Raw genomic sequence first — 25,276 nt, 5'->3', positions numbered from 1 at the left:
TTGTACAATCAGGCACATTCCAGCCATGTGGAAATTTCTTTGCACACATGCACACAGCGGTGCCAACTTGAATAAAATATTGGGGGGGGCAGGTAAGCCTCGCCCCACATAATCCATCACATGACTCGGTGCATGCACACAATTTGAATGGCAATGCGCATTAACTTGGGGGCCCTTGTCCTCCTCAAGTATTTTATTGGAAGGGCCGAAGCCCTCTCAGCCCCTAGGAGTTGACTTCTGTGCAGGCACACATATCACACCTCTCTCCCTACTCCTTCCAGGCAAGCAGGTGGCCTTATCACAGCTGAAGGGCTCATTCAAGCCAGACAAAAGCATACACTGCCTAAGGCAGCCGCCTTACCCTGCCTAATGGTAGGGCCTGGCCTGGTAATAAGAACCGTGAGGATAAACATTCATTATTGTGAATAGGCCTGAGTGGTCTTCTAATGTGCTTCTTCGAAAAGGAAAGCTGAGATTCTTGCAATGGAGAAAAAGCCGTCAGAACTCCTGCATTTGAAAAAAGGATGAGGCACTCTAAGTGCAGAACAGTGTGGTGTTCCTAGAGTAGTTTTTTGCTCTCTTGCAAGTTCTGCTATGGGAAAGACTTTCTGGCTTTGGTCTGTACTCATTAGAGCAGCTGTGTGTCTGTGTCTGGCTCTCCCCTGGGCACTCTGCTGGGAGGAGAAAACTCTACTCACACTTTCCCACTTGGATCTGAAGTGAGCATTGGTGGGTTTCCCCTCCCCCTGCGCTGACTCCACTTTACTGATTTGGGATTTGAACAAATACAGTGTTTGTTATTTTTGATTTGGTTGCAAGGATGGGTGAGGTAGGGTGGAACTATTCAGCATTTAATATGCTGGCTATCTGATCAAATTTTAAAGAGGATTCAGTCGAAAATCTGTTAGCTAGGGCTCCTTATGACATGCTAGGAAAACTATTTCACAGCCTGGTTGACTTTTCAAGAATAAAAAATGCAGTCTTATATTTCTGAAATAGTATCTGAAATGCTTCTAATCTGTTAAGGGTGTGGTCCTTGCAACACAATGTGTGTGCTTGTAGGGTTGGAATAATGTGTACAATGTTTACATATTTGTGGACCTGCAAAGGCAAGAGGAAGATCTAGGTCCAACCTCCTGCCATCCAGATGTTCTGGAATACTCCAGCTGTCACACATCTCATTTTGGCTGCAATGCTGTACACAGGCAGCTGAAATCCTATGGACATCTGTGGAATTTAAATATGTGCTAACATTGCAATCTCTGGCTTCTCTTATAGTATCTTCCTTCCCCCCCTTCCTGTTACTGTTTAATATAAATCTTATGTATTATCTCATTGGTTTAGAGAGACAAATGTAAGACCAACTCATTCAAGAAGATTTATTTTGGTCCGTGTGTGTGTGGGAAATGGAATTATCTTAGGAGCAAATAGAAAAAGTAACAAAAGACACAAGACCAAACAATAACAGAAGATATGTTGTATGGGTGAATGTGGGAGGAAATTCATTGTACATTACAGCGGTGAGGCATTGTTACTATTTTGTTATCGCAGAGAGATGAAAAAGGAAACAGATCAGCCTTTGCCACATTTAATTAGCACATGGGTATTGGTGTGATTCTAATCTGTTTTCCTTTTAATTAGTATAATTGTAAAGCATAAGAGGGGCTTTCCATATATGTAGAAACTGGCTACAATCTAGCTTTGTGTTCTAAGTACAAACTGAGCTTTGTGTTCTAAGTACTTCAGATACCAGGGATGGAATACATGCTCCTCCAAAACTGTTACAGTGGTACCTCGGGTTACATACGCTTCAGGTTACATACGCTTCAGGTTACAGACTCCGCTAACCCAGAAATAGTGCTTCAGGTTAAGAACTTTGCTTCAGGTTGAGAACAGAAATCATGCTCCGACGGCCTGGCAGCAGCAGGAGGCCCCATTAGCTAAAGTGGTGCTTCAGGTTAAGAACAGTTTCGGGTTAAGAACGGACCTCCGGAACAAATTAAGTACTTAACCTGAGGTACCACTGTACTTTTATTTATGTGTACAACCGTTAATGGCATATCCAAAACAATGCATTTTGCTCACAGGTGCACACATTAAAGGCTAATGTATGTTCACGCTCTTGGTATTAACTTGAAGGGATTGGTCTTCAGCCTTCTGTGTTGTTGATTCCTGTCAAGATCCCTTTCCTGGTCACTCACCTCCAACTCAGACCCGATCAGTATATATGTAAAGTTTGATTTTTTATTTTGAAACCCATGTTCTCAACTTAGCATTTACTAACATTGAACCACTTCTGCCATTTTAATGCCCATTCACCCAAGTTTAAGAGATGTTTCTGAAGCCAAGGCAGCTGGACTGGAGCCACAGACACTTCAACTCAACGCCATGTAGCTTAAGTTATTCCGTTGCTTTCAAAGGACACCAGGTTAAGATCTTCTGCACTTACGCCCATTGAAATGAGTTGGCCCAAGTGCACTTAACTGTGCATTTGGATTGTGGCCCAAATATTTATGGCCAGGATCCAAAGAACTACTTTAGTCACACCCAAGAGTTTAGGTATGCACATTGGGATTATTTTACAACCTTTTTTGTTTGCACATTAGACACTCATGGTATATCATAAACTCCTTTTTCAAGCTCTCTTCAGTTCAAAAGCAAATTGCTGCATGGTATGGGCCAACTGCTGTTTGAGGAACACAGTCACAAAGTTCCCTTTGGGTCATGGAACAAGATATTTAGTTCTTTGGATCCTCATCCACATATTTCCAAATGATCAAAAACAGAATCTAAGATAAGGGCTGGGGAAATATTTTGTGTATCTACATTCTGCCACTGACTTGGTTCACATGTCACATCAGACCATAGTTTAAATTATGGTTTCATGTGAATGAGTAGGCTGATCTGCACTGCTCAAAAGACTGAACTTCATTCCTCCCCTACTCTGTTCTTCAGCACACTGAGGTGTCGGGAAAACCAGAGGCTGTCTTACCATTGCTTGCTTACCTTCTGCCCAACCTGGTAAACTAAGGTTTGTCAGAAGGCAAACAAACTATAAGCACTGGTTCACAAGTAATAGTAAGTAATGGTAAACTAAGTTTGTCCTCATTTGCCCAGCACCTGTACCTCCTCACTCCTTTTTGGACAATGGAAAGACCTGCAATCCTGGAGGAAAACAAGGCTTGCTATGTGCCAAAGAGGGTTACAACAGTCCCCTTTAAACCAACTTGTCATTTTTAAACCACAGTCTGATTCCTTGATTAACATTTGTAAATGGCTGTTGAAGTTACCAAGATTTATTTTAATCTGCACATTCACTGGGAAAAATAATTAACCATCTTTTCACTTGGCAGGTGTTTTGATTGTGTAATAGACAGGTGTTGATTATACTTATATGAATTGTAAGATCTGTTTCTTAGTGCAATTGTATGTCCCGCAAGAAAATGTTCTCTATTTTCATGACCCCTGTGTAAACTGAATGCTTGCCACATCATATTGGGTTGGATTTTAATTTTTTAAAATAAAGATTAAAGGCATGATCCATCTAAAGTTGTGCTTTTATGTCCTGTTCACTTAAATTCAAGAGATTTGCTTGGATGATAAACCATCCCATTGAAATCTGTAGGATTTAAAAGTGTTTAACTTTGGATGTACCCTTTCTTATACAAAACAGACCCATGTTTCATGAAATTATACAAGTGACCTTGACAGCATGCAATCTCTTTAGCAGACAAAACTCCCATCCAATTTGACAGCATGGACCATTTGAGCTTCAAATGATTCTAACATTAGATTTGATGTTCTAGCTATCCAAGAGGTCTGTAGAGATCTGAATATCAAGCAGTTCAAGGAAGGAGGCACTATGGGCAGGTGCCCATAGTTTCGATCTGATAGAAATGCCCTACACTCACATAATCTTGGAAGGTAACAAAACTGGTATCCATTGCAGTTCTCTAAACATGATTTTAATCAACTGGGACCTGCAACAAAATGTTATATTGCAAAATTATCCTGTTCAGGGTCGTCGTCGCCCCCCCCCCCCCGCCAATCGTTCATTCTTTCTCCTTCCCCCCTTTTTCCCAGTTCCCCCCTTCTCAACATTCAGTCCTCATTGAGCTACTTTTTAATAAACATATATTCTCCCTTCTTAGTGTTTTATCCCCTAATGACTTTTTATTCCTTTGCAAAACTGTGGCTTCCCACAGAGCCTGTTGATACCACCCTCTGGTGTGTGGATGGTGCTGTTATGGCTACATAAGGATCCACACTTGGATGATGAGTTTGCTATTAAGATGTAAGATTAGTATTGCAGCAAAGGATGTTTTCCTCCACAGAAACATTTCCCAGAATCCACAAATTCTCTTGGGACCAAAATCAGATCCACGTTCTGCCAGTCTACTGCCTTCAGTTTTGTTTTTAAGGCCAGAAGTGATAGGAGAAATAAGTTTGAAACAAAGAAAGAAATAAAAAACCCTAGCCTTCTCTTTTACACAGGGGGCTACTTCCAGTGGAAGGGGAAATGGCAAGGAACAATGCTGTGCTATCAGTCAAATATTTATGTAGGCAGGGGATAGACAGTCACCCTCATTTTTTCCCCACAGCTGTCCTACTTGATAGGTTGAAAAACAAAGCAAGGAGTGGGGAGAGTCAAAGATGCCTGGGAGAGAAAGACAAATACTAGCACAACAGAAGAACAGACAACTGGCTGTGGCTTTGCTAAATAAGGAAAAGAAGCATGACTTTTCAAATGCCTGAATTGCAGAGCATAACAATCATTCCTTTCTGGGGGTAGGTGTGTTAGCTGTTGCAGCCCAGAAAAGAAAATATGAAGACTCTTGTAGCACCTTGAAGACTAACAAATTTATTACAGCACAATGTTCTGTGGATTTGAGTTTCCTTCAAATGAAATGGCAGGTATATGTATTCATTGGTGTAGACTCCGCCACAGAGGAAAAATAATTGTAAAAGGTAGTGTTTGGTGGCAGTGAAATGGGGGAAAAGTACAACTCTTTGTTTCTTGCTTAACTGTTTCTTGAGGAAGCAGTAGAGATCCCATCATTAAACATGGATTACTTTATAAGGCCTTGTCAGGAAGAGGAAAACATCACTGTTAAGGGAAGGGAAGACAGTGTTCCGGTGACACTATAAAATGGATTGATAAGGACATCCTTGCTGGCTTCAAGTTTACAATGACTACAACATTGCAGATTTAAACAGTGCACACATTACTGTTAACACCAGCTCCCACTGCTAGTATTTAAAGCCGAGTACGCATGATGTTAGCCACAATCCATTTGTATCTTGTAGATTCCTAAGAAATACTGCCGATTGATATGTTTCCCCACAAACCAGCTTCCATCCAATTTGAAAACATAAGATGCAGTTAAGGTGGGGTGTGTACATTTAAAGCATCTGTGTAAATGACGCTTTCACTGAATAAGGGTTTTGGGATGCAACCCCTATTGCAGGCATTGGCAAACTCTGCCCCTCGAGATGTTTGGGACTACAATTCCCATCATCCCTAGCTAACAGGACCAGTGCTCAGGGATGATGGGAATTGTAGTCCCAAACATCTGGAGGGCTGGAGTTTGCCTATGCCTGCCCTATTGCAAGCATGGAGAAACAGGTGATGTGCATCAGGTGAAAACATCCCTGACTCTCCCTGGTGCATACAGCAGCATAAAAATGTGTATTGAAATGCAATAAGACACTCCCCCCCCTCTCACACATATACATACACATGCACAAAGCACTTTACTATGTTTTAAGCCAGTGATGTGTACATAGCCTACAATTCAACTGAAATTATATTAAGTGATAAAAGGGATTGTGTTTGGTTTTGACTACCTAACATTGAATTTTGGCAGGTTTTACAGGAAGCATATCTGCTTTATTATATTAAATACTATAACATTTTCTTCTTCAAAAAGAGAGAAAGATATTCTGACCTTGCAAAGTCTAACCCTTTCGAATTCTAAACATGCTTCATGCCCTCCACATATTTCTCCATGAAGTTCCATGGAACCCGTTCAGACATAGCACTGTACATCTGCTGACCTTTGTAAATGCCAGGCATAGAGACATGCTGTTCTAATGCTGTGAGTGTGAAGATCATGGTGAGGATGTGGGGGATGGATCATTGTTGCTACTTAACAAGAATCCTTAATAAAGCACATCTGAATACATGAGTGAAAGCATTCTGCATACACTACTATACTACATTTCACCAGGAGAAAACTGGTTGGTATTACACATTTATCATAGCAAAAAGCAAACAAAATTTACAGATGGCCCATAGAAGTAAAAGAACTGGAAATCAACCATTAAAACTGTATATACATACATACATACTTTGTTGCACAAGCAAAGGAACCCATCTTTTCAATCATATGCTTACTTCTGCTTATCAACAAAAACAAATTTGCTGTTTGTCTAATTAGTAATCAATACCATAAACTAGGCACCGGATATTGTGACTTACCTTCCTCATAAATATGAAAAATCAACAAGCAGTGAGCTAACTCAGGTATCCCCCCCCCCCCCATATAATACAACCACAAAACTTCAAATTAAATACAATATGTAAGTGTCCTGCCAAAACTGCAGAGGGCAGCTGCTGAAGACATAAACCTGGTGACAGTTATCCAAGCTCTGGTAGCATCCCATTTGAGCTACTGAAAAGTGTTGTACATGGGGCTGCCTTGAATGAGTGGACATTATATATAGTACAAAACGCATTGGAGAACATATTGAGAATGTATCTCACCAGTCTTAAAACAGCTGTACTGGCTTCCAGTCTGTTACCAAGTGCAAATTAAAATGCTGATTTTGACATTCACATTACAGTCCTATAACATCCTTACTCAGCAGCAATCTCATGGAGTTCAGCATGTCTTTCTTCCATGAAAAGGGATATAGGACTGCGGCCTCAAAATTTATAAGACTTGGAGTGAGACCTATATTTCTTATGGAAGTCTTTATTCAATATGAGCATCCCACATAAGATTTTCCTCAAATGTCTCTTTCTGAGTTCCACTACTCTCTGAGACCAGGCAGGTGGTGATCAGAGAGGGCCTTTCCAGTGGTGGCACCTCACTGTGAAAACTTTTTTCTCAGGGAGTTTTGCCTAGTGTCGAGTCTTGTTTTGTTTGCATAAGCATTTGCACTCACCTCTGAACCCTGGAAACAGAAGCCCTCATTTTTCAGTTGCATTTATTACTATTGCAATTATTATTTATTGTATTTATATACTGCCCATCTGAAGATTTCCTTCCTGCATTTTAATGCTTTGATATTTATATGATGTATTTCATAGAATCACAGAGTTGGAAGGGAGCCTGAGGATCATCTAGTCCAACTCCTTGCAATGCAGGAACATGCAGCTGTCCCTTACAGGGATCGAACCTGCAACCTTGGCTTTATCAGCACCATGTACTAACTATGTTTCTATATATATCGTTCAATGCCACCTCAAGGGTTGAAGCTGATCACAACATAGAAATGTTGTTAATAGCAGTAATAAATATGAAGCGCATTCTAAATCATCATATTTGTAATTTTTCTCCAAAGACTCCAGAAGTCAGATTCTGTACATCGAGTTCAGATGTAATGGGAGCTTGTTCTCATATAAGTGTGCATAGGACTGCAGCCTAAATGTGCCTGCATTTCTCTGCCTCTTCAGTTGTGGTACCAAAAATGTTGATGATGTGTCAGTCCAGGCTTCTCTGTTGTTGAGAAGAAGAACGCTATTACAGTGGTACTTCAGGTTACATACACTTCAGGTTACATACGCTTCAGGTTACACACTCCACTAACCCAGAAATAGTGCTTCAGGATAAGAACAGAAATCAGGCTCTGGCGGCACGGTGGCAGCAGGAGGCCCCATTAGCTAAAGTGGTGCTTCAGGTTAAGAACAGTTTCAGGTTAAGTACGGACCTCCGGAACGAATTAAGTACTTAACCTGAGGTACCACTGTAAATCCTACGTTAATTTTTAAGATGACCCAGAAACATTTGTTTCTATGCTGCGTGACATACTTTGCTATTTCCCTTACTCTTTCCAAGTGACAACTATTGCTACTATAACAGGTGATTATTAGGTGAAAAGGATCAACCCTGAAACAAGGAATTGCACAGAGAAGCTAACTCAGCATGAGTTCTGGAAGCCAGAAATGGGAAGAACTGGAAAACTGAATGGGAGAAACAAGCTGCCAAGAGTCAAGGACAGAATTATGAACAACCTCTGCTCCTATCATGCTTGTACTTCTTTTACTGCATTATATATATATATACGTAATGGTGCAATGTCAGATGGAGTCTAGAGAGACACAAATGTATCCAGGAGCAACTGTAGGAAGTCAACAACTATGTTACAGAATGGAGACTATGACACCCTTCAATTCCTCCAGAATTTCGCTTGGGAAATGAACATTATATAACCCACCGAAACGTATGGGTTTTTTTTTTGGGGGGGGGGGTTCCCTCCTGCTCTGTGATGCCTTTGTTGATAATGTACAGCCGAGGCACCCCTGTTCAAGGCTGAGCTGTGTGTTCCTGAAGAACCAAACTAAAACAAAACCAAAAAAAATAAACTTTAAAAAAACAACACCCCAGTCAAGTGGCCCCTAGCAGCGCAGGGAACGTGCTCTGCAAGGAACAATGCGAGGCTCGTTCAATTCTCCAAAAATGGCCCGGGGAGTTAGCTGAGCATCTATAGCGAGCAGCCAGGAATCCCAGGAGGCAGGTGCTCCGTTCCTCTCCTTTCTGTGAGTTCTCGCTTTCCAACGTCCAGCAGCCGGAGAGCACCGGGCGCCAACGCTGCCATGCCCCTTCGAAGCAACCCTGAGTGGGTCGGCTCCCGCCGCTTGCTGGCCCGGCTGCCTCTCGGAGCTCCCCTCACGACGACCGGCTGGACGCTACTCCGGAGCGCTGGGCGCGCGCGCTTCCCCCAAGTCAGTAGTACTGGAAGCCCGTCCCACCCTCGGAGGGATTAAGCGCCGCCCACCTTGCCCTCCCCGCGCGCCTCTTCTCTCCCACCCCCAGCCTCTCTCTCTTTCACCCCGGCCCTTTCCTTTCCGCCCCTTGGCATTGCCACACAGCGGGCACGACACCCTCGGCTTTCCAGTCAGCGACGCACACCACTTCGCGCGCGCGCGCGCAGGACTCTTCCCAACCGGCCGGGCGCTGGTGGTGGTAGCGCCGTCTGTTCCCTGGTCGTGCCTGGGCTGCTGAGGCGAGTGAGCGAGCGAGCGAGCGAGCGAGAGAGGCGACTCCCGGCCCTCGCGCGCGCGCGCGCCCTCCCCCTCGCGCATACACACACACGCGCGCGCGCGAGTGTGAGGGAGTAGAAGAGAGCGCTCTGGTGTCGTCCTCGGTGCCCTCTGCAGCCTCTTTCTTGCCGCCGCCGCCGCTGACGCCTTTCAGGACAGCAGGAGGAGGAAGGTCTGGGCTCAGCCGAGGAAGGAGGAGCCCCGCAGCTACCGCCGCCAGGAAGAAAGAAGCCGAGCCAGGGACATTTGGAGGGAGAGCGGGAGAGCGCGCGCGCAAGGGAGAGCGAGAGAGCGAGCCTCCCCCCCCCCTCCCGCGCCTTCCTTTCTCCGTCTCCTTCTCTTTCCTCTCTCCCCCCCCCCCCACTTCCCCTCCCCTTGTCAAGTGCCCTCCCTCATCCCTGCGCTGCGGGCTCCCTTATTCCAGCTTCATGGGCAAAGTGTGGAAACAGCAGATGTACCCCCAGTACACCACCTACTACTACCCCCAGTATCTGCAGGCTAAGGTACGGTACTGCCGCCGGGCTGCTCTCCCTCTCTCCTCCGCCGCCGCCTTCTTCTTCTTCGTTTTCCCTTGCCAGGGAAGGGCACAGGGGGGCGGCAGGGCAGGGCTGGGCTGCAGTTTTGCAGGCTTGCTAACTATAGCCGGGAAGGAGGAGGGAGGGAGGGAGGGAGGGGGTGCTCTGGGGGAAGGGGGAGGGGGAAGGCTCTTGGGGATGGCATCATGTTACAGTCACACACACATACAGGAAAGAGCCTGCAGCCCCTTTCCTGGCTCTGCCTCTCCTCTGCTCCCTCTCAGGATATATATATTTGCGTGTGTTTGGGAGAGAAAGAAAGAAATGAGTGTCAGGCTTTCCCCTCTGAAGCTGGCTGGGTCACTGAACTGCAAGAGCTGCCTCTCTGTGCCCATCTCTTGCCTTGCTGCCATCTCCCAGGCTTCCCTCCTTTCTCATGTCTATCAGCCACTCTTGACCCTTCTCCTCCTCTGTTTTCTCCTTGTCTTCAGCTGTCTTCTCTCTCCCCTCCTCTTCACCCCTCCCCTTTTCCTCACGCTGCCTTCCTTCATCCAGAGAACATTCCTTCTACTTTTCTTTTTCTTTTCTTTTCTGCCTCCTTCAGAGATGTATCCTCAGCTGACAACGCTCTTTTCTCCCCTTCCACAATGCTAAATAGAGATCAGTGCGGAGATGGGCATTTTGCTGCCCCTGGGCTTTGGGGCTTCCCTTGGGGATTTAAGTGAAGCCTTCCCCATTTCCGCTCCTTCCATCTCTGTTCTGTGCAGTAACAAAATGGGATCAAGTTTAGCCAGCCCTCATCCACATTCTGTTGCCTTTCCCCCTTGTTATAAGTGCATTGTAACTTGCAACTGACCTTAAAGATACTTTCAAGTCTGGAAACAGCTGGATTGCAACGGAAAACCCTTTTTAAAATGATGGTCATGGTGTGCATTTGAAAGTTTGCTTTTAGAAATTTAAAATGTTAGCCAGACTGTTTAAAATGAAATCGGTTGTCAGTAGCTGTGGTTTACATTTTAATGAAGCTCAGATTTAACTCTCATTTATCTCTCATCACTGGATGATGAGAGTCAGAGGAATCTCTTTCAGTGAAAGTACAGCACTCGAAGCTAGTTTGATTGCAGATGGATTTGTTGTTTGCTGTTTTGTTTTGTTTTTCTGTTCAAGTGCATTTGACATCTCTTGTTATGCTCATGTCTGTGACTATGGATGCCTGTGGAATCCCTAAGGCCAGTCGGTACATCATGCTGCAAACTGGCAAATTCAGGGCTGGTTGCATCAACTGTCTGGAATATTTGGCATCCCAAATGTTCTCCAGCTACCAGCATTGCACACAATACACAAATTGTATCATATGTGAACTTTGGCAATCATTATACACTAATGGATTTCGAGCTAACAGACCATCCAAAATGCAACCGTCCAAAATGTGATGAATGTGAAAATTCAGTTGTGAATATTGACAGTCTCGGACAAATTATCTCAAAACTTACATATAGGCAGGTGAATGTTGACAATCACTGAAATAGGACTGTTAGCACCTACTAATTGTGTGTGTGTGTGTGTGTGTGTGTCTATTTACATATGTTCTCAGACATTCATTAAATTAATCTGAGACTGCTAGTGTTCACATGGGTAACCCCAAAGTCCACAAATCTTAGCATTTGTTTTATACAAACTAGAAGAGTTCACATGCTAGTTACCTAAATAGTATCTTGCTTCTCTTAGAGGGAAGCCACCTAAGCCTGTAAATTATAAAATGGAGCAGTGACCAGGCTGTGGCTAGCAGGCAGGAGTGCTGAGCCTATGATAAGAGGGAATGGGAAGGAACTCACACTTCTCCTAGCAGCTATATTGGGAACCCTTGGCCTTCTGCTTTGAGAAACATGGATCTCTGAACTCTCTCTGCCTTGGTGTCTTTGGCAGCAGCAGTTTGAGCTTGGCAAATTCTTATCTGTTAGCAATCACATTATTTCACATCAAGTTTCTACAGATTAGCTGCATTTCATAAAAAGTAACCTCAAGTTGTTGTTGTTGTCTTACTAAATGTATCAGCACTTTTGGATATTTTGAATTGAAACCATAGTAGACATTGGAATATGGTTGGCGCTTAGAAGCTCTGTGTCAACTTAGGTTTAAGCCAACACATGCATATGAGACAACAGAATCATTTATTACCAAGTGTTATGGTTTATGACTGAAGTGCAACCTTCATTATTTCAGTAATGCAGAGTAGAAGCCTAAAGGGTTTGGTGTGTTTTTCTTTTCTGTTTTACTTTTCTGCACATAACAATATGAATAATAAATGAATGAGCTCAGGTGGAGAAAGCACACTTTTGCACGGGAATATTTGCCTGAGCTATTTTTGTATGTTATTAATAATAGAGAAACAAAGCACACAATATTTTAATATAGCTAATGCAGTACCTCTTGCCTTTTTTGCCCTGTAAATAATTGAAGGGAGAGATAAACTGTAATAAGCTTGCACTTGTAATTAGGATATCATCTAGAGAAAAGCCTCAAGGACCATCTTCTGAAAGTATGCTTCCTGTATAAAGTATTTAATATTGATTTATTCTATAGTCAGTGACTTCTTCAAAACATGTATTGCAGTTACTCCTATGAAATTATGGTCTGAAATCACATTAGTCTTTGTTTCATAAGGGAAGCTCACACGTCAATTTGACCTACATATATGAACTGCTAGATTTGATGATTATATCCAAATTTCCTGATTTAGTGACATCCTGCTCTTTGTTTTCTTTTTTCTTTTTTTCTTTTTTGAGTGGAGAGGAAGAAAATAAAAACAAATTATAGATGGTTCCAATTGAAAAAGGGCAGACAGCTACTTTGTATAATTCAGTGGAATAAGTAAGCAATTTCTTGTCTGTACATAAATCTGGCTTGGACATGTGGGCAAATTGTTTCCATACACAAAAGCTCATTTGCCCTGTAATTTAGCTTAAAAGCGCACACTCACCCAAATAGGTTTAAATACTCCAGTAGTTCAAGTGGCTTCAGGTTTTGTTACACGGCAGCAATAGAAGTGCTCCACAGGTTTTATATAGCACATTTAGATATAATGCGATATAATAGGATTTTTCTTTAAAGCAGATTTAAATAAAAATTACACAGCCATCAAAAGAAGTGAATTGACAAGCTACTGGAATTAGTTTAAAGATCCCCATCTTTAAGCTAGCAAAAATATTCATTATAAACCAAAAAAAAAAACCCACCCAACCCAAATGGGGTTGTAAGGTCAAATATCCCTATATGATATTTTAATGACTGTAAATGAATTCATCAGATTCAAAATGCATGAAGCAATTTAAACAACCCAATCTTCATTTTTAATGTGTTCATTGCAGTCAGTCATGAAACATTCTCATTATTTCTGCAATATAGTCATACGATGAAAGCACAGAGTAGTGTAAGTAGCTGTGATTCCATCTCTTTTCCCTTCTCCACATTTAGATGGTAAATTTTGTGGATCAAGGACACAATGACTCTTCCCAAAATAGAAAGAGCTATCATGTATAGAATAGATTTTGAATAAGAATTCTCCTCTGTCTATTGCTATAAATAAAGACAATTTATTTTGTAATACGTTTTTGGGTAGATTTCATAGGTGATCATTCAGCTGAAGTTAAACTTTTTTAAGAACTACATATTTCCATGGGAAAACACTTATATCTGTATCACTGTATCACTTAGCTTTGGCTGGACGCTGCCCATACTATTTATATTCCTGCAAAATAAGTGATCTGGTTTTACAATGGAGACATGATTAGCAGGTGATAACTGCAACGTTAAGGCTGTGTCCACATTCATATAAAACAGAGGCCATTTTAACATGCATATTTGCACAGCTGACCTGTTCTACTAAGCAAAAGTTGTAATACAATGCAAGTGCAGAAATATTAATGATGAATACTAGAGGTTCTCCTTGCATTTTGTTGAATTCAGAACTTCGTGACAGTGGCTAAACCATCTGGAATGCAGGCAAATACAATTGCTTTTTACCTAGTCGTAATAAAGTATTGACCATGTTTCTTAATATAGCCTCTCCTGGTTGAAAGTATTACAAAATGTTGCCGTGTGGTTTATGAAACTTTAATTTTGCCCTTATCTCCAGATCATGAATGGTACATAAACAAACTCTACTGGTTATGCTATAACATTTTGCTTTGAGAACACTTTAAATATAGTTGTTTATTCCTGTTAATGCTGTGAAGTACCTGATACTTGGAATAAGGAGGCACATTCAAACACAGTAACTTCAAATACCAACACTCTTCTTCTTTAGTGTGCTTGCTTGGTGGTATAATAAACTTTGGAACAGCAGGACTGAATTTTGTTCTGAAATTCCTATAAGAATGCACTTGTAGCATTTGTATGATATGTGGAAAATTTGAGAGTTTGATGCTACACCTATATTAAGATTTTCCAAGAAAAATCCACAATTCATTTTAGCTGTAATTTAGTGGCTGGAAGCCTGACTGTATACCATAAATATTATTTGAATATGTTCCAACTGCAGCCATGTGCATAATATTTAAGTATTACAAAAATAGATATGGCCCTGTGATAACAGATTGTAAAGCTAACACAATGTACTTTTCTCTCATGGTCATTATTGTGGGTATAGGTAGTGAAATAGCTATGTCAAGATATCATATACAGTGGTACCTCGGGTTACATCCGCTTCAGGTTACAGACTCCGCTAACCCAAAAATAGTGCTTCAGGTTAAGAACTTTGCTTCAGGATGAGAACAGAAATCATGCTCCGGCGGCGCGGCAGCAGCAGGAGGCCCCATTAGCTAAAGTGGTGCTTCAGGTTAAGAACAGTTTCAAGTTAAGAACGGACCTCCGGAACAAATTAAGTACTTAACCTGAGGTACCACTGTATACCAGAATGAACAACAGTGGTTGACCTAGCCCAGGGTTGACCAACCTTTGTATATTGACAGCCTAAGCTGTACTCTATACAGTGGCCTGAAAAAATAAGTGAATGAAACAAACAAACAAATAAACCAAATCCTCTTGTGGGTAGTTAGACCATGCAATCTTGGTTGATGGTCCGTCCACCAAGAGAATGGTATTCAACCTGTTCTGGAAAGGATTGCTGTCTTCCTAAAACACCAGGTTCACAGTTTTCAGGGACTTTCAAATCCCCTTGAATAAGTGAATAAATGATATTCTCTACCTCCATTTAACGCATGTATATTTAGTTGTTTAACATTGATGAAACTAACAGGCCTGAAAACGAAGTCTGCTTTCTTAAAATGTTCTCCAAAACACTTCCTAAAATCTGAGACATTTTCAAAGTGTCAGCATATGCAACGAAATATCTACTAGGTTATCATCTATCATTTCCATAGCAAGCTGGCTTTGCTTATCCACAGTTCCCATAGTAGCGTAATATCCACTTTTCCATGATAAGAACTGCAAAAACCTAATTAGTGTCAGGCAACAAGGGAATTCACAGACACACATTGATGGCAGTGTTCTCCAATGGCTCACTGTGTAAAGTACAGAGTTGGAAAGCAGCAGGTGCAAGGGAGGAATTGCCCCACTTTTCATTTGCATACCTGCATACCTTTCTATACTATGCTTCAATATTGGTTTCAAGGCAAGTTTAGAAATACAACGATAAATGATGCAGGATTTAAAAAAAAAATATTAGAGAGCAATTTCTAAGGTTAAGCAACATTTTGAAAAAGGTGCTTCCTGTGAGTTAACAATGTTTAGGGAGCTGGTGTGTGCAAAAAGGTGTATATATTTCAATTTATGTGTAGAATCCCACTTCTACCTTACTCTTTAAAAGGGAAGAAAATTGGCTTAGGATAAATGCCCTTTAAAAAAAAGGGGGGGTTCCTTTTTGTTATTTTCCGTCTCTAAATTTATTTATTAATTCTGTTAAAGAGAATTTATACTCTGGACTCCAATTGCAGCCACGACACTCAGGGTGATTTACAACACCATAAAAACATTCTGAAAATGTAGTTCTAGTGGTCCTCCCCACCCGCCCTTAGCTTAATAACAAAACAAAATTGTGAAACAAAGGTGCTGTGCGAATGCAGCTTTTTTAAAGCTGGCTGTTGCATACTGTAAAATGAATATAGGATATAAAATATACCCTGCCTTTGGCCAGCCGAAACATAAAACTTGAGCTTCCCACATAACTGTCAGATTTGAAGTAACTAGACTACTAAATTTTAGCCAAACTCTTTGGTTCTGGGAAGTGTTAGAATGATAGGATTTCACAACAATGATGCCTAGTTCAGCACAACTTATCTGCATGGTATCTCTTTTCTCCTGTAAGCATGAATCAAACTTTCAGGCTAATCATGGTTTATTGTGAATGAGCAGCTTGCTAGTGTACACTGCTAAATCACTCCCACTTTGCTTATAACATTTGTGCTAGTGGAGGAGCAAACCCAGAAGACTTAGCTTCCCATTATATCTAAACCAGGAAGAGTGATATGTTGCTCTCTAGCAAGCCATGATCAGTAGCTGACCTTAGGTCATGGTTTGTTGTTGGCTAGCTGGTCATATGTGAATGTTATTTGCTGATTCCAAACAAATGTTGATTGTTATATCATATTAGTATGCAAAATCCATGTATCATTTTTTCTTAAGTCATTTTGGGGGAAAATTAAGAACTGCTAGGACATATTTTATCTAATGATATATAAACCAAAAATCTCGATACAGGCCCCTATACAAGAGCCAGAAAACATATACATTGTAAGAGATTCAAGAAATTTATCATCCAGGACTGAATGGTTGAAAACAGCACTTCACCGCTGTTTCTCCAGAAACTTGGAATAAATTGAAATGATGCAGCTAAAGGAGCCAACGGCAACCTACACTGCTGCAAACTCTTAAAACGGTCACATTTTTAACTTGACATAGGCCATATTCACACCATACATCTGATACTACTTTAAACAGTGAATGTTTCCCCTAAAGAACTTTAGTAATGACTGTTTTAACCATTGTCCTTCATAGACTTATTTCTGTCCCCCAAAGTAAATATTCTTCCTCATGGATAGAAATATTGTCTCCTCATTGGAAAAAAATTGAAATGCTGTAAAAGGCAAACCCCATTGGTAATATTACTCGGTTGCAGTGCAGGGAAACTTACACATTTTCCTCACGCATAGCATTTGTAGTGTGTAGGCATTTGAATTTGAAGAATGACATGAGGAATAGATTACTGACCCCTTCAGTACCACAGAACAAATCCTGATAGAAATGTCAGGAGAGCTGACCATGGATCTTGTGTGTCTTTTCTAGTTTGGTCCCCTAATATATCTTTTGTTATTCCTGTGATAAGTTTGAGAAAACAGGCATTGGTTGTTCTTGGGTTATTCTTTTATTTTAAATGAGACATTCAGTTCTATGTGAGCTCTCTTGATTTCATGTTGTTGTGGAGCTGCTCTATCCTCTATCACACGTCTTATGGAGCTGTAAAGAGTGTTGTATCCATGATCTGAACCTGCATGTACAGCTTTTTGTTTTTTGTTTTTTAATAATTTTTTATTAAAGTTTAAAACAACAAAACAAGAAAAACAACACACACAAAAAACAATACAAAACTTAACAATAAAAACACAAAACACAACAATTAAAAACAAACTCTCTTTTTCATTTCCAATTTTAAATTACTTATTTTCTAGACTTCCTCAAACCTCCCTCTTTTGTATTCCAGTCCACATTATTTGTCCAGCAGTTTCTTTTCCACTTTTTTAATCCCAATCTTTAATTTAATAAAATATTAAAATATATAACTTCAACTTTTTTTAAACCTAATCCTTGATCTTAATATCATATAACTTTAAAATTTTCCCTTTTAATATCAAATTTCCATTTCTTTAAACATCTTTAATCTTGATCTTTAATCTTAATCTATCCTTAACTTTAACCTGTGCAGCTGGAAACCACTTGTTTTCAGTCCAACATCACTCTAACATTCCTTAATTTTACAGTGTTTCTGAAGATAGTCTTTAAATTTCTTCCAGTCTTCCTCCATCGACTCTTCTCCCTGGTCACGGATTCTACCAGTCATTTCAGCCAGTTCCATATAGTCCATAAGTTTCATCTGCCATTCCTCCAGCGTGGGAAGTTCTTGTGTCTTCCACTGCATGTACAGCTTTTTGCTCCCTCTGGATGAGTTTCCTCTCCATGGTATGATGACTACACACTGGGGACCTTACTGCAGCCTACCCCAAACTTGTTCCCCTCAATACGTTTTGGACTACAATTCCCATCAGTCCCAGCTAGTGATCATTTCAAAGCAACCACACAGAGATCAGGCTTGAGTACAACTAGCCAGCACACCAGTTCCATCCATCTTCTCACGCAGTTTCTATAATTCTGTCAATAATAATTATTATTATTGGGAGGGTGTTCCACAGGGAGGGCCCCACTACCAAGAAGGCCCTCTGCCTGGTTCCCTGTAACTTCATTTCTCTCAGTGAGGGGACTGCCAGAAGACCCTCGGAGGAGGACCTCAGTGTCCAGGCTAAGCGATGAGGGTGGAGATGCTTCTTCAGGTATACTGACACCCTTCACCAACCTAGTATCCTCCAGATGTTTTGCACTACAAATCTTATCATCACTGGTCACTGACCATGCTGGCTGATGCTGGTGGGAGTTGTACTACAACAACATCTGGAAGACATCAGATTGGTGAAGGCAGCCTTTAGAGCTGGTGTAGTGCATTTTATTTGCTTGCTTATTGAATTTATATACTGCCCTATACCCGCAGGTCTCAGGGCGATTCACAGAATAAAATCAAAATATAAAACCACAAAGAACACAATCAAAATAAAAACAACAACCCAATAACCCCCCCATCACATTTTATTTTATTTTTTTAAATAATTTTTATTAAGGTTTCAAAAATTGAACAACAAAGAAAAAAAAACATAAAAAAGATACACAAATACACAATACAAATCCCAGAAAGAAAATAAAAAAAACACGAAGAGCAAGAATCATCAATAAAAAGAAACATAACAATTAAAAACAATATCTCTTTTCCATTTCCGTTTTTGAATTTACTTATTTTCTGGACTTCCTCATACCACCCTCTTTTGTATTCCAATCCAAATTGTTTGTCCAGCAATTTCTTTTCCACTTTTTAAATCCCAATCTTTAATTTTAATATAATATATAACTTCAACTTCTTTAAACCTAATCTTTGATCTTAATGTAATATAACATTGAAATTTTACCTCTTAATTATCAAATTTCCATTTACTTAAACATCTTTAATCCTAATCTTTAATCTTAGTCTATCATTAACTTTAACCTGTACAGCTGGAAACCGCTCATTTTCAATCCAACATCACTCTAACATTCTTTAATTTTGCAATGTTTCTGAAGATAGTCTTTGAATTTCTTCCAATCTTCCTCCACCAACTCTTCTCCCTGGTCACGGATTCTACCAGTCATTTCCGCCAGTTCCATATAGTCCATTAGTTTCATCTGCCATTCCTCCAGCGTGGGAAGTTCTTGGTGTCTTCCAATACTTTGCGATGAGTATTCTTGCTGCTGTTGTTGCATACATAAAGAAAGTTCTATCCTTTTTTAACACCATTTGGCCGACTATGCCCAGGAGAAAGGCCTCTGGTTTCTTAGGGAAGGTATATTTAAATACCTTTTTTAATTCATTATATATCATTTCCCAGAAAGCCTTAATCTTTGGGCACGTCCACCAAAGGTGAAAAAATGTACCTTCAATTTCTTTACATTTCCAACATTTGTTATCGGGCAAATGATAGATTTTTGCAAGCTTGACTGGGGTTATGTACCACCTGTATATCATTTTCATAATATTCTCTCTTAAGGCATTACATGCCGTAAATTTCATACCTGTGGTCCACAACTGTTCCCAGTCAGCAAACATAATGTTATGTCCAACGTTCTGTGCCCATTTAATCATAGCCGATTTTACCGTTTCATCCTGAGTATTCCATTTCAGCAGCAAGTTATACATTCTTGACAAATTCTTAGTTTTGGGTTCTAACAGTTCTGTTTCTAATTTGGATCTTTCCACCTGGAAGCCGATTTTCTTGTCCAATTTAAATGCCTCCATTATCTGAAAATAATGAAGCCAGTCTCGCACTTTGTTTTTTAATTTTTCAAAACTCTGCAATTTCAGTCTATCTCCATCTTGTTCCAAAATTTCCCAATATTTCGGCCATTTGACCTCCATATTGACCTTTCTCAAGGCTTTCGCTTCCATTGGTGACAGCCAACCCCCCCATCACATTTTAAAAGGGCATAGGATGTCAATCAAATAAACCAAAGGCCTGGTTAAAAATGAACGATTTTGCCTGGCACTTAAAGGTGTATAATGAAGGTGCAAGGTGAACTTCCCTGGGGAGAGCATTCCACAGATGGGGAGCCATTGCAGAGAATACCCTTTCTTGTGTTGCCACCCTCCAAACCTCTTGGGGAGGTGGCACATGAAGAAGAGCCTCAGAAGATGATCTGAGGGTCTGAGTAGGTTCATATGGAAGGAGGTGGTCCTTGAGGTATTGCAGTCCTGAGCCATTTAAGGTCAAAACCAGCACTTTGAATTGGACCCAGAAACTAAATGGTAGCCAGTGCAGTCAGACCAGGATCAGTGTAATATGTTCAAACCATCTTGCTCCAGTGAACAACCTGGTCATTGAATTCTGCACTAGGTGAAGTTTCCGAACCATCTTCAGAGGCAGCTGAATAACCTGGATAACCTCACCCAGCGGTTTCATGTAGATGTTAAACAACATAGGGGATAAGATTGAGCCCTGCAGAACCCCACATTGAAGGTTCCATAGGGCTGAAAAGCATTCCCCAAGCTACACCCTCTGGGAATGACCATCCAAGTAGGACTGGAACCACTGCAAAGCAGTGCCACCCACCCCTAGTTCAGACAGTCGCTCCAGAAAGATAGCATGGTCAATGATATCGAAAGCCACTGAGAGGTCAAGGAGAATTAACAGGGGCATGTTTCCCTTGTTTCTCTCTCAACAGAGGTCATTATACAGGGCAACCAAAGCAGTTTCTGTGCCAAAACCGTGCCAAAACCCTGATTGAAATGGATCCAGAAAATCAGTTTCTTCGAAGAGTAACTGGATCTGGTCTGCAGCCACTCACTTTAGAACTTTGCTCAGGAAAGGGGGATTAGCAACTAGCTGGTAGTTAGTTAGGTTTTCCGAATCTAGTGAAGGTTTCTTAAGGAGTAGTTTTACCACTGCCTCCTTCAAACAGGCAAGAGCCACCCCCTCTCGTAAAGAGGCCTTGATCACCTCCCTGGCCCAGGGAGGTGTAGTGGTTAAATAGTGGTTAAATAGACTAACTTATGAACCCGGAATTCCCCAGGTTGAATCTCATCTCTGCCATGAGCTTATTAGGTGATCTTGGGCATCTCCCTAAGCATCCATTTCCCCACCTGCAATATGGGAGTTGCTGTTGACCTCCATTGTAAGGATTACAACTAGATAATGCATGTGAAGTGCTCTGAGCCTGGGTTTGTCTACATGTGAACCTACACTTCATAGAACTACACCTTCCTTCGGGGCATATGATTAGACCTTGTTAGCTGTAGGCCTTTGGCCTGAGAAAGATGTGAATGGCTGTCAGCATAAAAATATTAATACTTGTATAACACTTTCAAGTGGCACCGCATGTACTCACTTGGGTTATAGATGTTTCTGCAGCACTCAAGGAAACGACATGACTAGAACATAATCATAATTCAGGAAGAGCAAACAAGAAAATGAACACCTGCTTCTTGGGAGGGCTGGAAGACAATGACTGCAATGCATACTTGATATGGGAATCAGGAATGACTGCAGGGAGGGACACAGAAATGAACAAATACCAGTATACAAGTATAGCTGGACACAAATCTTTGTGACAGTGGAAGAGAATCTCAGTTTTACCTTTCAAAAAGATGTTTTGGTTAGCTAGAAGACCAGCTGAATTTCTGTGTTTTGAAACCTCTTATTCTTCCAAAAGTGGGTGAAATGTGCAGAGACACAGGGACCTTTCAGAGGTTTCGTAGATAAAGTGAACCATTCCATATGTGCTATGAGAATTTGTCCATATGTGGAGAGCAGTCTCTATCAAATTCTTTGCTCAGAATTGATATTTTCATTTCTATTTATTTCCTGTAGTTTATATTTAGGATTTCCTTGTTTGTTTCTGCTACCTCAGGACATGAAGGCACAAGAGTCAAAATGCTACAGAAATATTCTTAAAATGTAGGTCTTTTTAAAAGGTGGGGAAGTTTTGGAAGTAACTCACTTTGTCTGTTTTAACAAATCTATCTATGACAACATGTCATTGTCATGCTACAATGTACTACAGTTTGCCAGCTATAAGATGTGCCTCCTATGGAAGAACTGTCTGTTGTTGTGAGGTCTTGATGTCGTACTTTCTAAAATTTAGTATTTTTTTTGCATATAAGAAGAACTGTTAAACAAATGAAAAAAGATAGGTTAACAACAATTTAATGACCTCCTAATTTCAAAAATGAGGTGATATACAATGGGGTGATATCCAATTGAATTTTTGCACTAGTACAAGGATTAACACAAGCTCGAGGATATTTTACACACACACACACACACACACACACACACACACACCCCTTTCCTGCCTCTATGTGCATCCCACACAACCCCCCAAATTGGTTCTGGAGGGTAGATGAGAAATCCCAGAACAAACTGAGAGTGTGTGTGGAGGCCTGAGGTGGTAGATTGTTTCATTGCATCAGGAGAAATCCTTGCACTGATGGAACAATCTGCTTAGGGCTACACTGAGTACAACCACAGTTCCCATTTATGGTATATGTTGACTTTGTGAACTTTTTTTCTTCTAGTATCCCCTCAATTTTTGTTGGGTTGTCTTGTAGTGTTTTAGCAAATATTGTGAGCTGCCTTGAAGGTTTTTAAATGGTTTTATTGCTTTAAATCAGGAACACCCCATCGTCTAAATGTAGAGAAAAAGTAAGCTCCATGTAACTGACCGGGACCTGGGATGCTTAGGATCGTGCTATAAGGCTGGAAGCCTATGTTCTGAGTATGTTGGCTAGATAAATGTCTGGGTCTTGATGTTACATCACCATTAGCAGGCTGCAAGCACAGCAGGAGCACTAAATTGATATGGCCGTTGGTTACTATTCTAGAATTATATTTTTATTTTTCTGTTCTATCTATCATCTATCTATCTCTCTATCTATCTATCCAAGAGATTTCTGGCCCTCTAGTTACAATGATTTGAGGCAGGAAATTTTATGGGAAATTTTCCAGGGCTTCGTTTTTGTGCAGAACATTTTTTTTTGCTTCATAAATTCATTAGTAGCTATGAATCAATGCCAACTGCAAGTACAGTAATAAACAAATTTGGCAGTTTCAAAGTTTTCAGCTTTGTTTTCTAAATACAAGTAAAATAAACCTGCTGAATTAGATCACTCTGTAGGCTGTGGACTCTAGATTAGAGTCTGGGGCCTATTTCATCTCACCACGGAATATACTTGCTCTGTCTGCTGCATAGTGTCTTGAGAAGGACTTCATGCCTAAATATAAGGGTAGAGGGAGACATGCTCCTTCAGCTACCTAGGTCCCATGTTGTTTTGGGCTTTCTAAGTCAATAGCAGTACCTTCAATGCAGTCAAGACATTTATAGGCACCCAACGGTGTTATACTATCCCAGCTACTGCCCCAGGCAACATCCTCACAGCTGTATTTTACATTAATTTTAGCATCCAGACCATTTTCAAAAGCAGCCTAAAGTGTATTACAGTAATACAGAGAGCAGATAACCTAGTAAACCAAGACCTACTGCTCTGGTAATCTCTGTTTAGGAAGGCCATAGCTGGTGACTCAGCCAGACCTGGACAAAGGTAACCTGTGCCACTGAAGCCACTTGAGCCTCCAGTGGCAGAGTGGAATCAAGGAGTACCACCAGAATATGTACGTGTTCTTTCAGGGGGAGTGTGTCCCCATCCAGAACAGGCTGCCTACCTGACAATCACTCACCTACATGTCTTCCCTCTAGAGATTCATATTTAGTTTACTAGCCTTCATTCAGCCCATCCCTTCCTCTAAGTACTAGTTTAGCACCTGTAGAACAGGGACCTTTTCTGTTTTAAAACCAATGCTGTTTTTAAAAGATCTATGAAAATCAAGGATAACACAACAAAATAAGGATAACTATTACTGTATCTACAGGACTGACTGTTCCAATATTGCTCCTAATTTCTTGTAGCAGTGCAGATCAAAGAGGTTCCCAAGCTGGCCACAGATTTTAAAAAATGTTCTTTTCATGCCCCTACAGTACTGTATACTTAATCTTCATGGGTGGGCGTGGGACTATGGTTCTGCTTTGTGTGGTTCTAATGCACAATGGAACAGCTCATCTGCCAGCGACCTTCCACACAGTCTTTGAAGCATACAGCCTAAAGTTTGCTGCTGCTGCTGTTTTTATTGTTTAGTGAGAACAAATTTGGTTTATACTTGCCAAATAGGTCTGTCACTATCTAGTGCTGGAGTTTGTCACCTGATTCTGCCAAGGTGAAGTGTCTCCTTGCCCAAGAAAGAAAGAAAGAAAGAAAGAAAGAAAGAAAGAAGCATCATAGCTAGTGTACACAAAGGCAACACTCCATCTGTGTCTGTCATGTCTTCTGTTTAAAAACAAGGAAGCTGAAGCAGGCTTTAAAATAATAAATAAATGAAACTTCGGAAGAGTGGCACAGAATGAAAAACCTGTATTTAGGGATATTTTAAACATAAATAATGGAAAACACAGTTTAGTGAATATGTAAATGAAAACGAGAACAGAAGGGTTCTAAAAGTGTACTAATATTGCTTCTCTATAGCTATATATTGGGTGGGAATCCCAAGATGCTAGGGATCATACCTTTGTAGTTTGATTAAACAGATGATCAGTAAGCAGTTACCTAGCACAGCAACAGTATGTTTCTGGAAGTTAAATCAACTCCATTAAACACTTTTCATACAATTTTGAAAGTGCAGCACTGGTCATCCACCCTCCTTATACAGTGGTACCTCAGGTTACATACGCTTCAGGTTACAGACTCTGCTAACCCAGAAATATTACCTCGGGTTAAGAACTTTGCTTCAGGATGAGAACAGAAATCATGCAGCGGCGGCCCAGCGGCAGCAGGAGCCCCCATTAGTTAAAGTGGTGCTTCAGGTTAAGAACAGATCTCCAGAACGAATTAAGTACTTAACCCGAGGTACCACTGTATTCAGTTTCCAACTTGACACAATACATTTGCAAACATACAAGAGGAAACAAATATCTCAGCTAAGGTGTCATAATAGTAACTTGCATTTTTGGCTCCATTTGTGCAATTCACAATATGTACAATATCCATAATATGCACAATATTCACACGTGCAGCCACAAGGGAATGGCGGTAGGTCAGTGGGTAGATCAGCTGCTTTCATGAAGAAGTTCTCAGGTT

The 25,276-nt window shown here is 40.8% G+C and overlaps 1 protein-coding gene across 2 annotated transcripts in view; it reads left to right on the top strand.

Annotated features, from left to right (window-relative positions):
* Positions 1-9,284: 9,284 nt before the first annotated feature.
* Positions 9,285-25,276, top strand: part of RBMS1 (RNA binding motif single stranded interacting protein 1) — a 121,122-nt gene continuing 105,130 nt past the window's right edge. Inside the window, exon 1 of one of the 2 annotated variants that reach the window (XM_081008369.1) lies at positions 9,285-9,771. In XM_081008369.1, the coding sequence (XP_080864495.1) occupies positions 9,697-9,771 (75 nt within the window). In that variant the 5' untranslated portion in view covers positions 9,285-9,696. The remainder of the gene's footprint in view (positions 9,772-25,276) is intronic. The other variant, XM_081008368.1, reaches the window with a different exon arrangement.

Source organism: Podarcis pityusensis (genome assembly GCF_964106645.2).
Source record: "Podarcis pityusensis genome assembly, chromosome: 1".
Classification (NCBI taxonomy): domain Eukaryota; kingdom Metazoa; phylum Chordata; class Lepidosauria; order Squamata; family Lacertidae; genus Podarcis; species Podarcis pityusensis.
The sequence above is the reverse complement of the archived record's forward strand: the minus strand, read 5'-3'. Positions and strand labels throughout refer to the sequence as shown.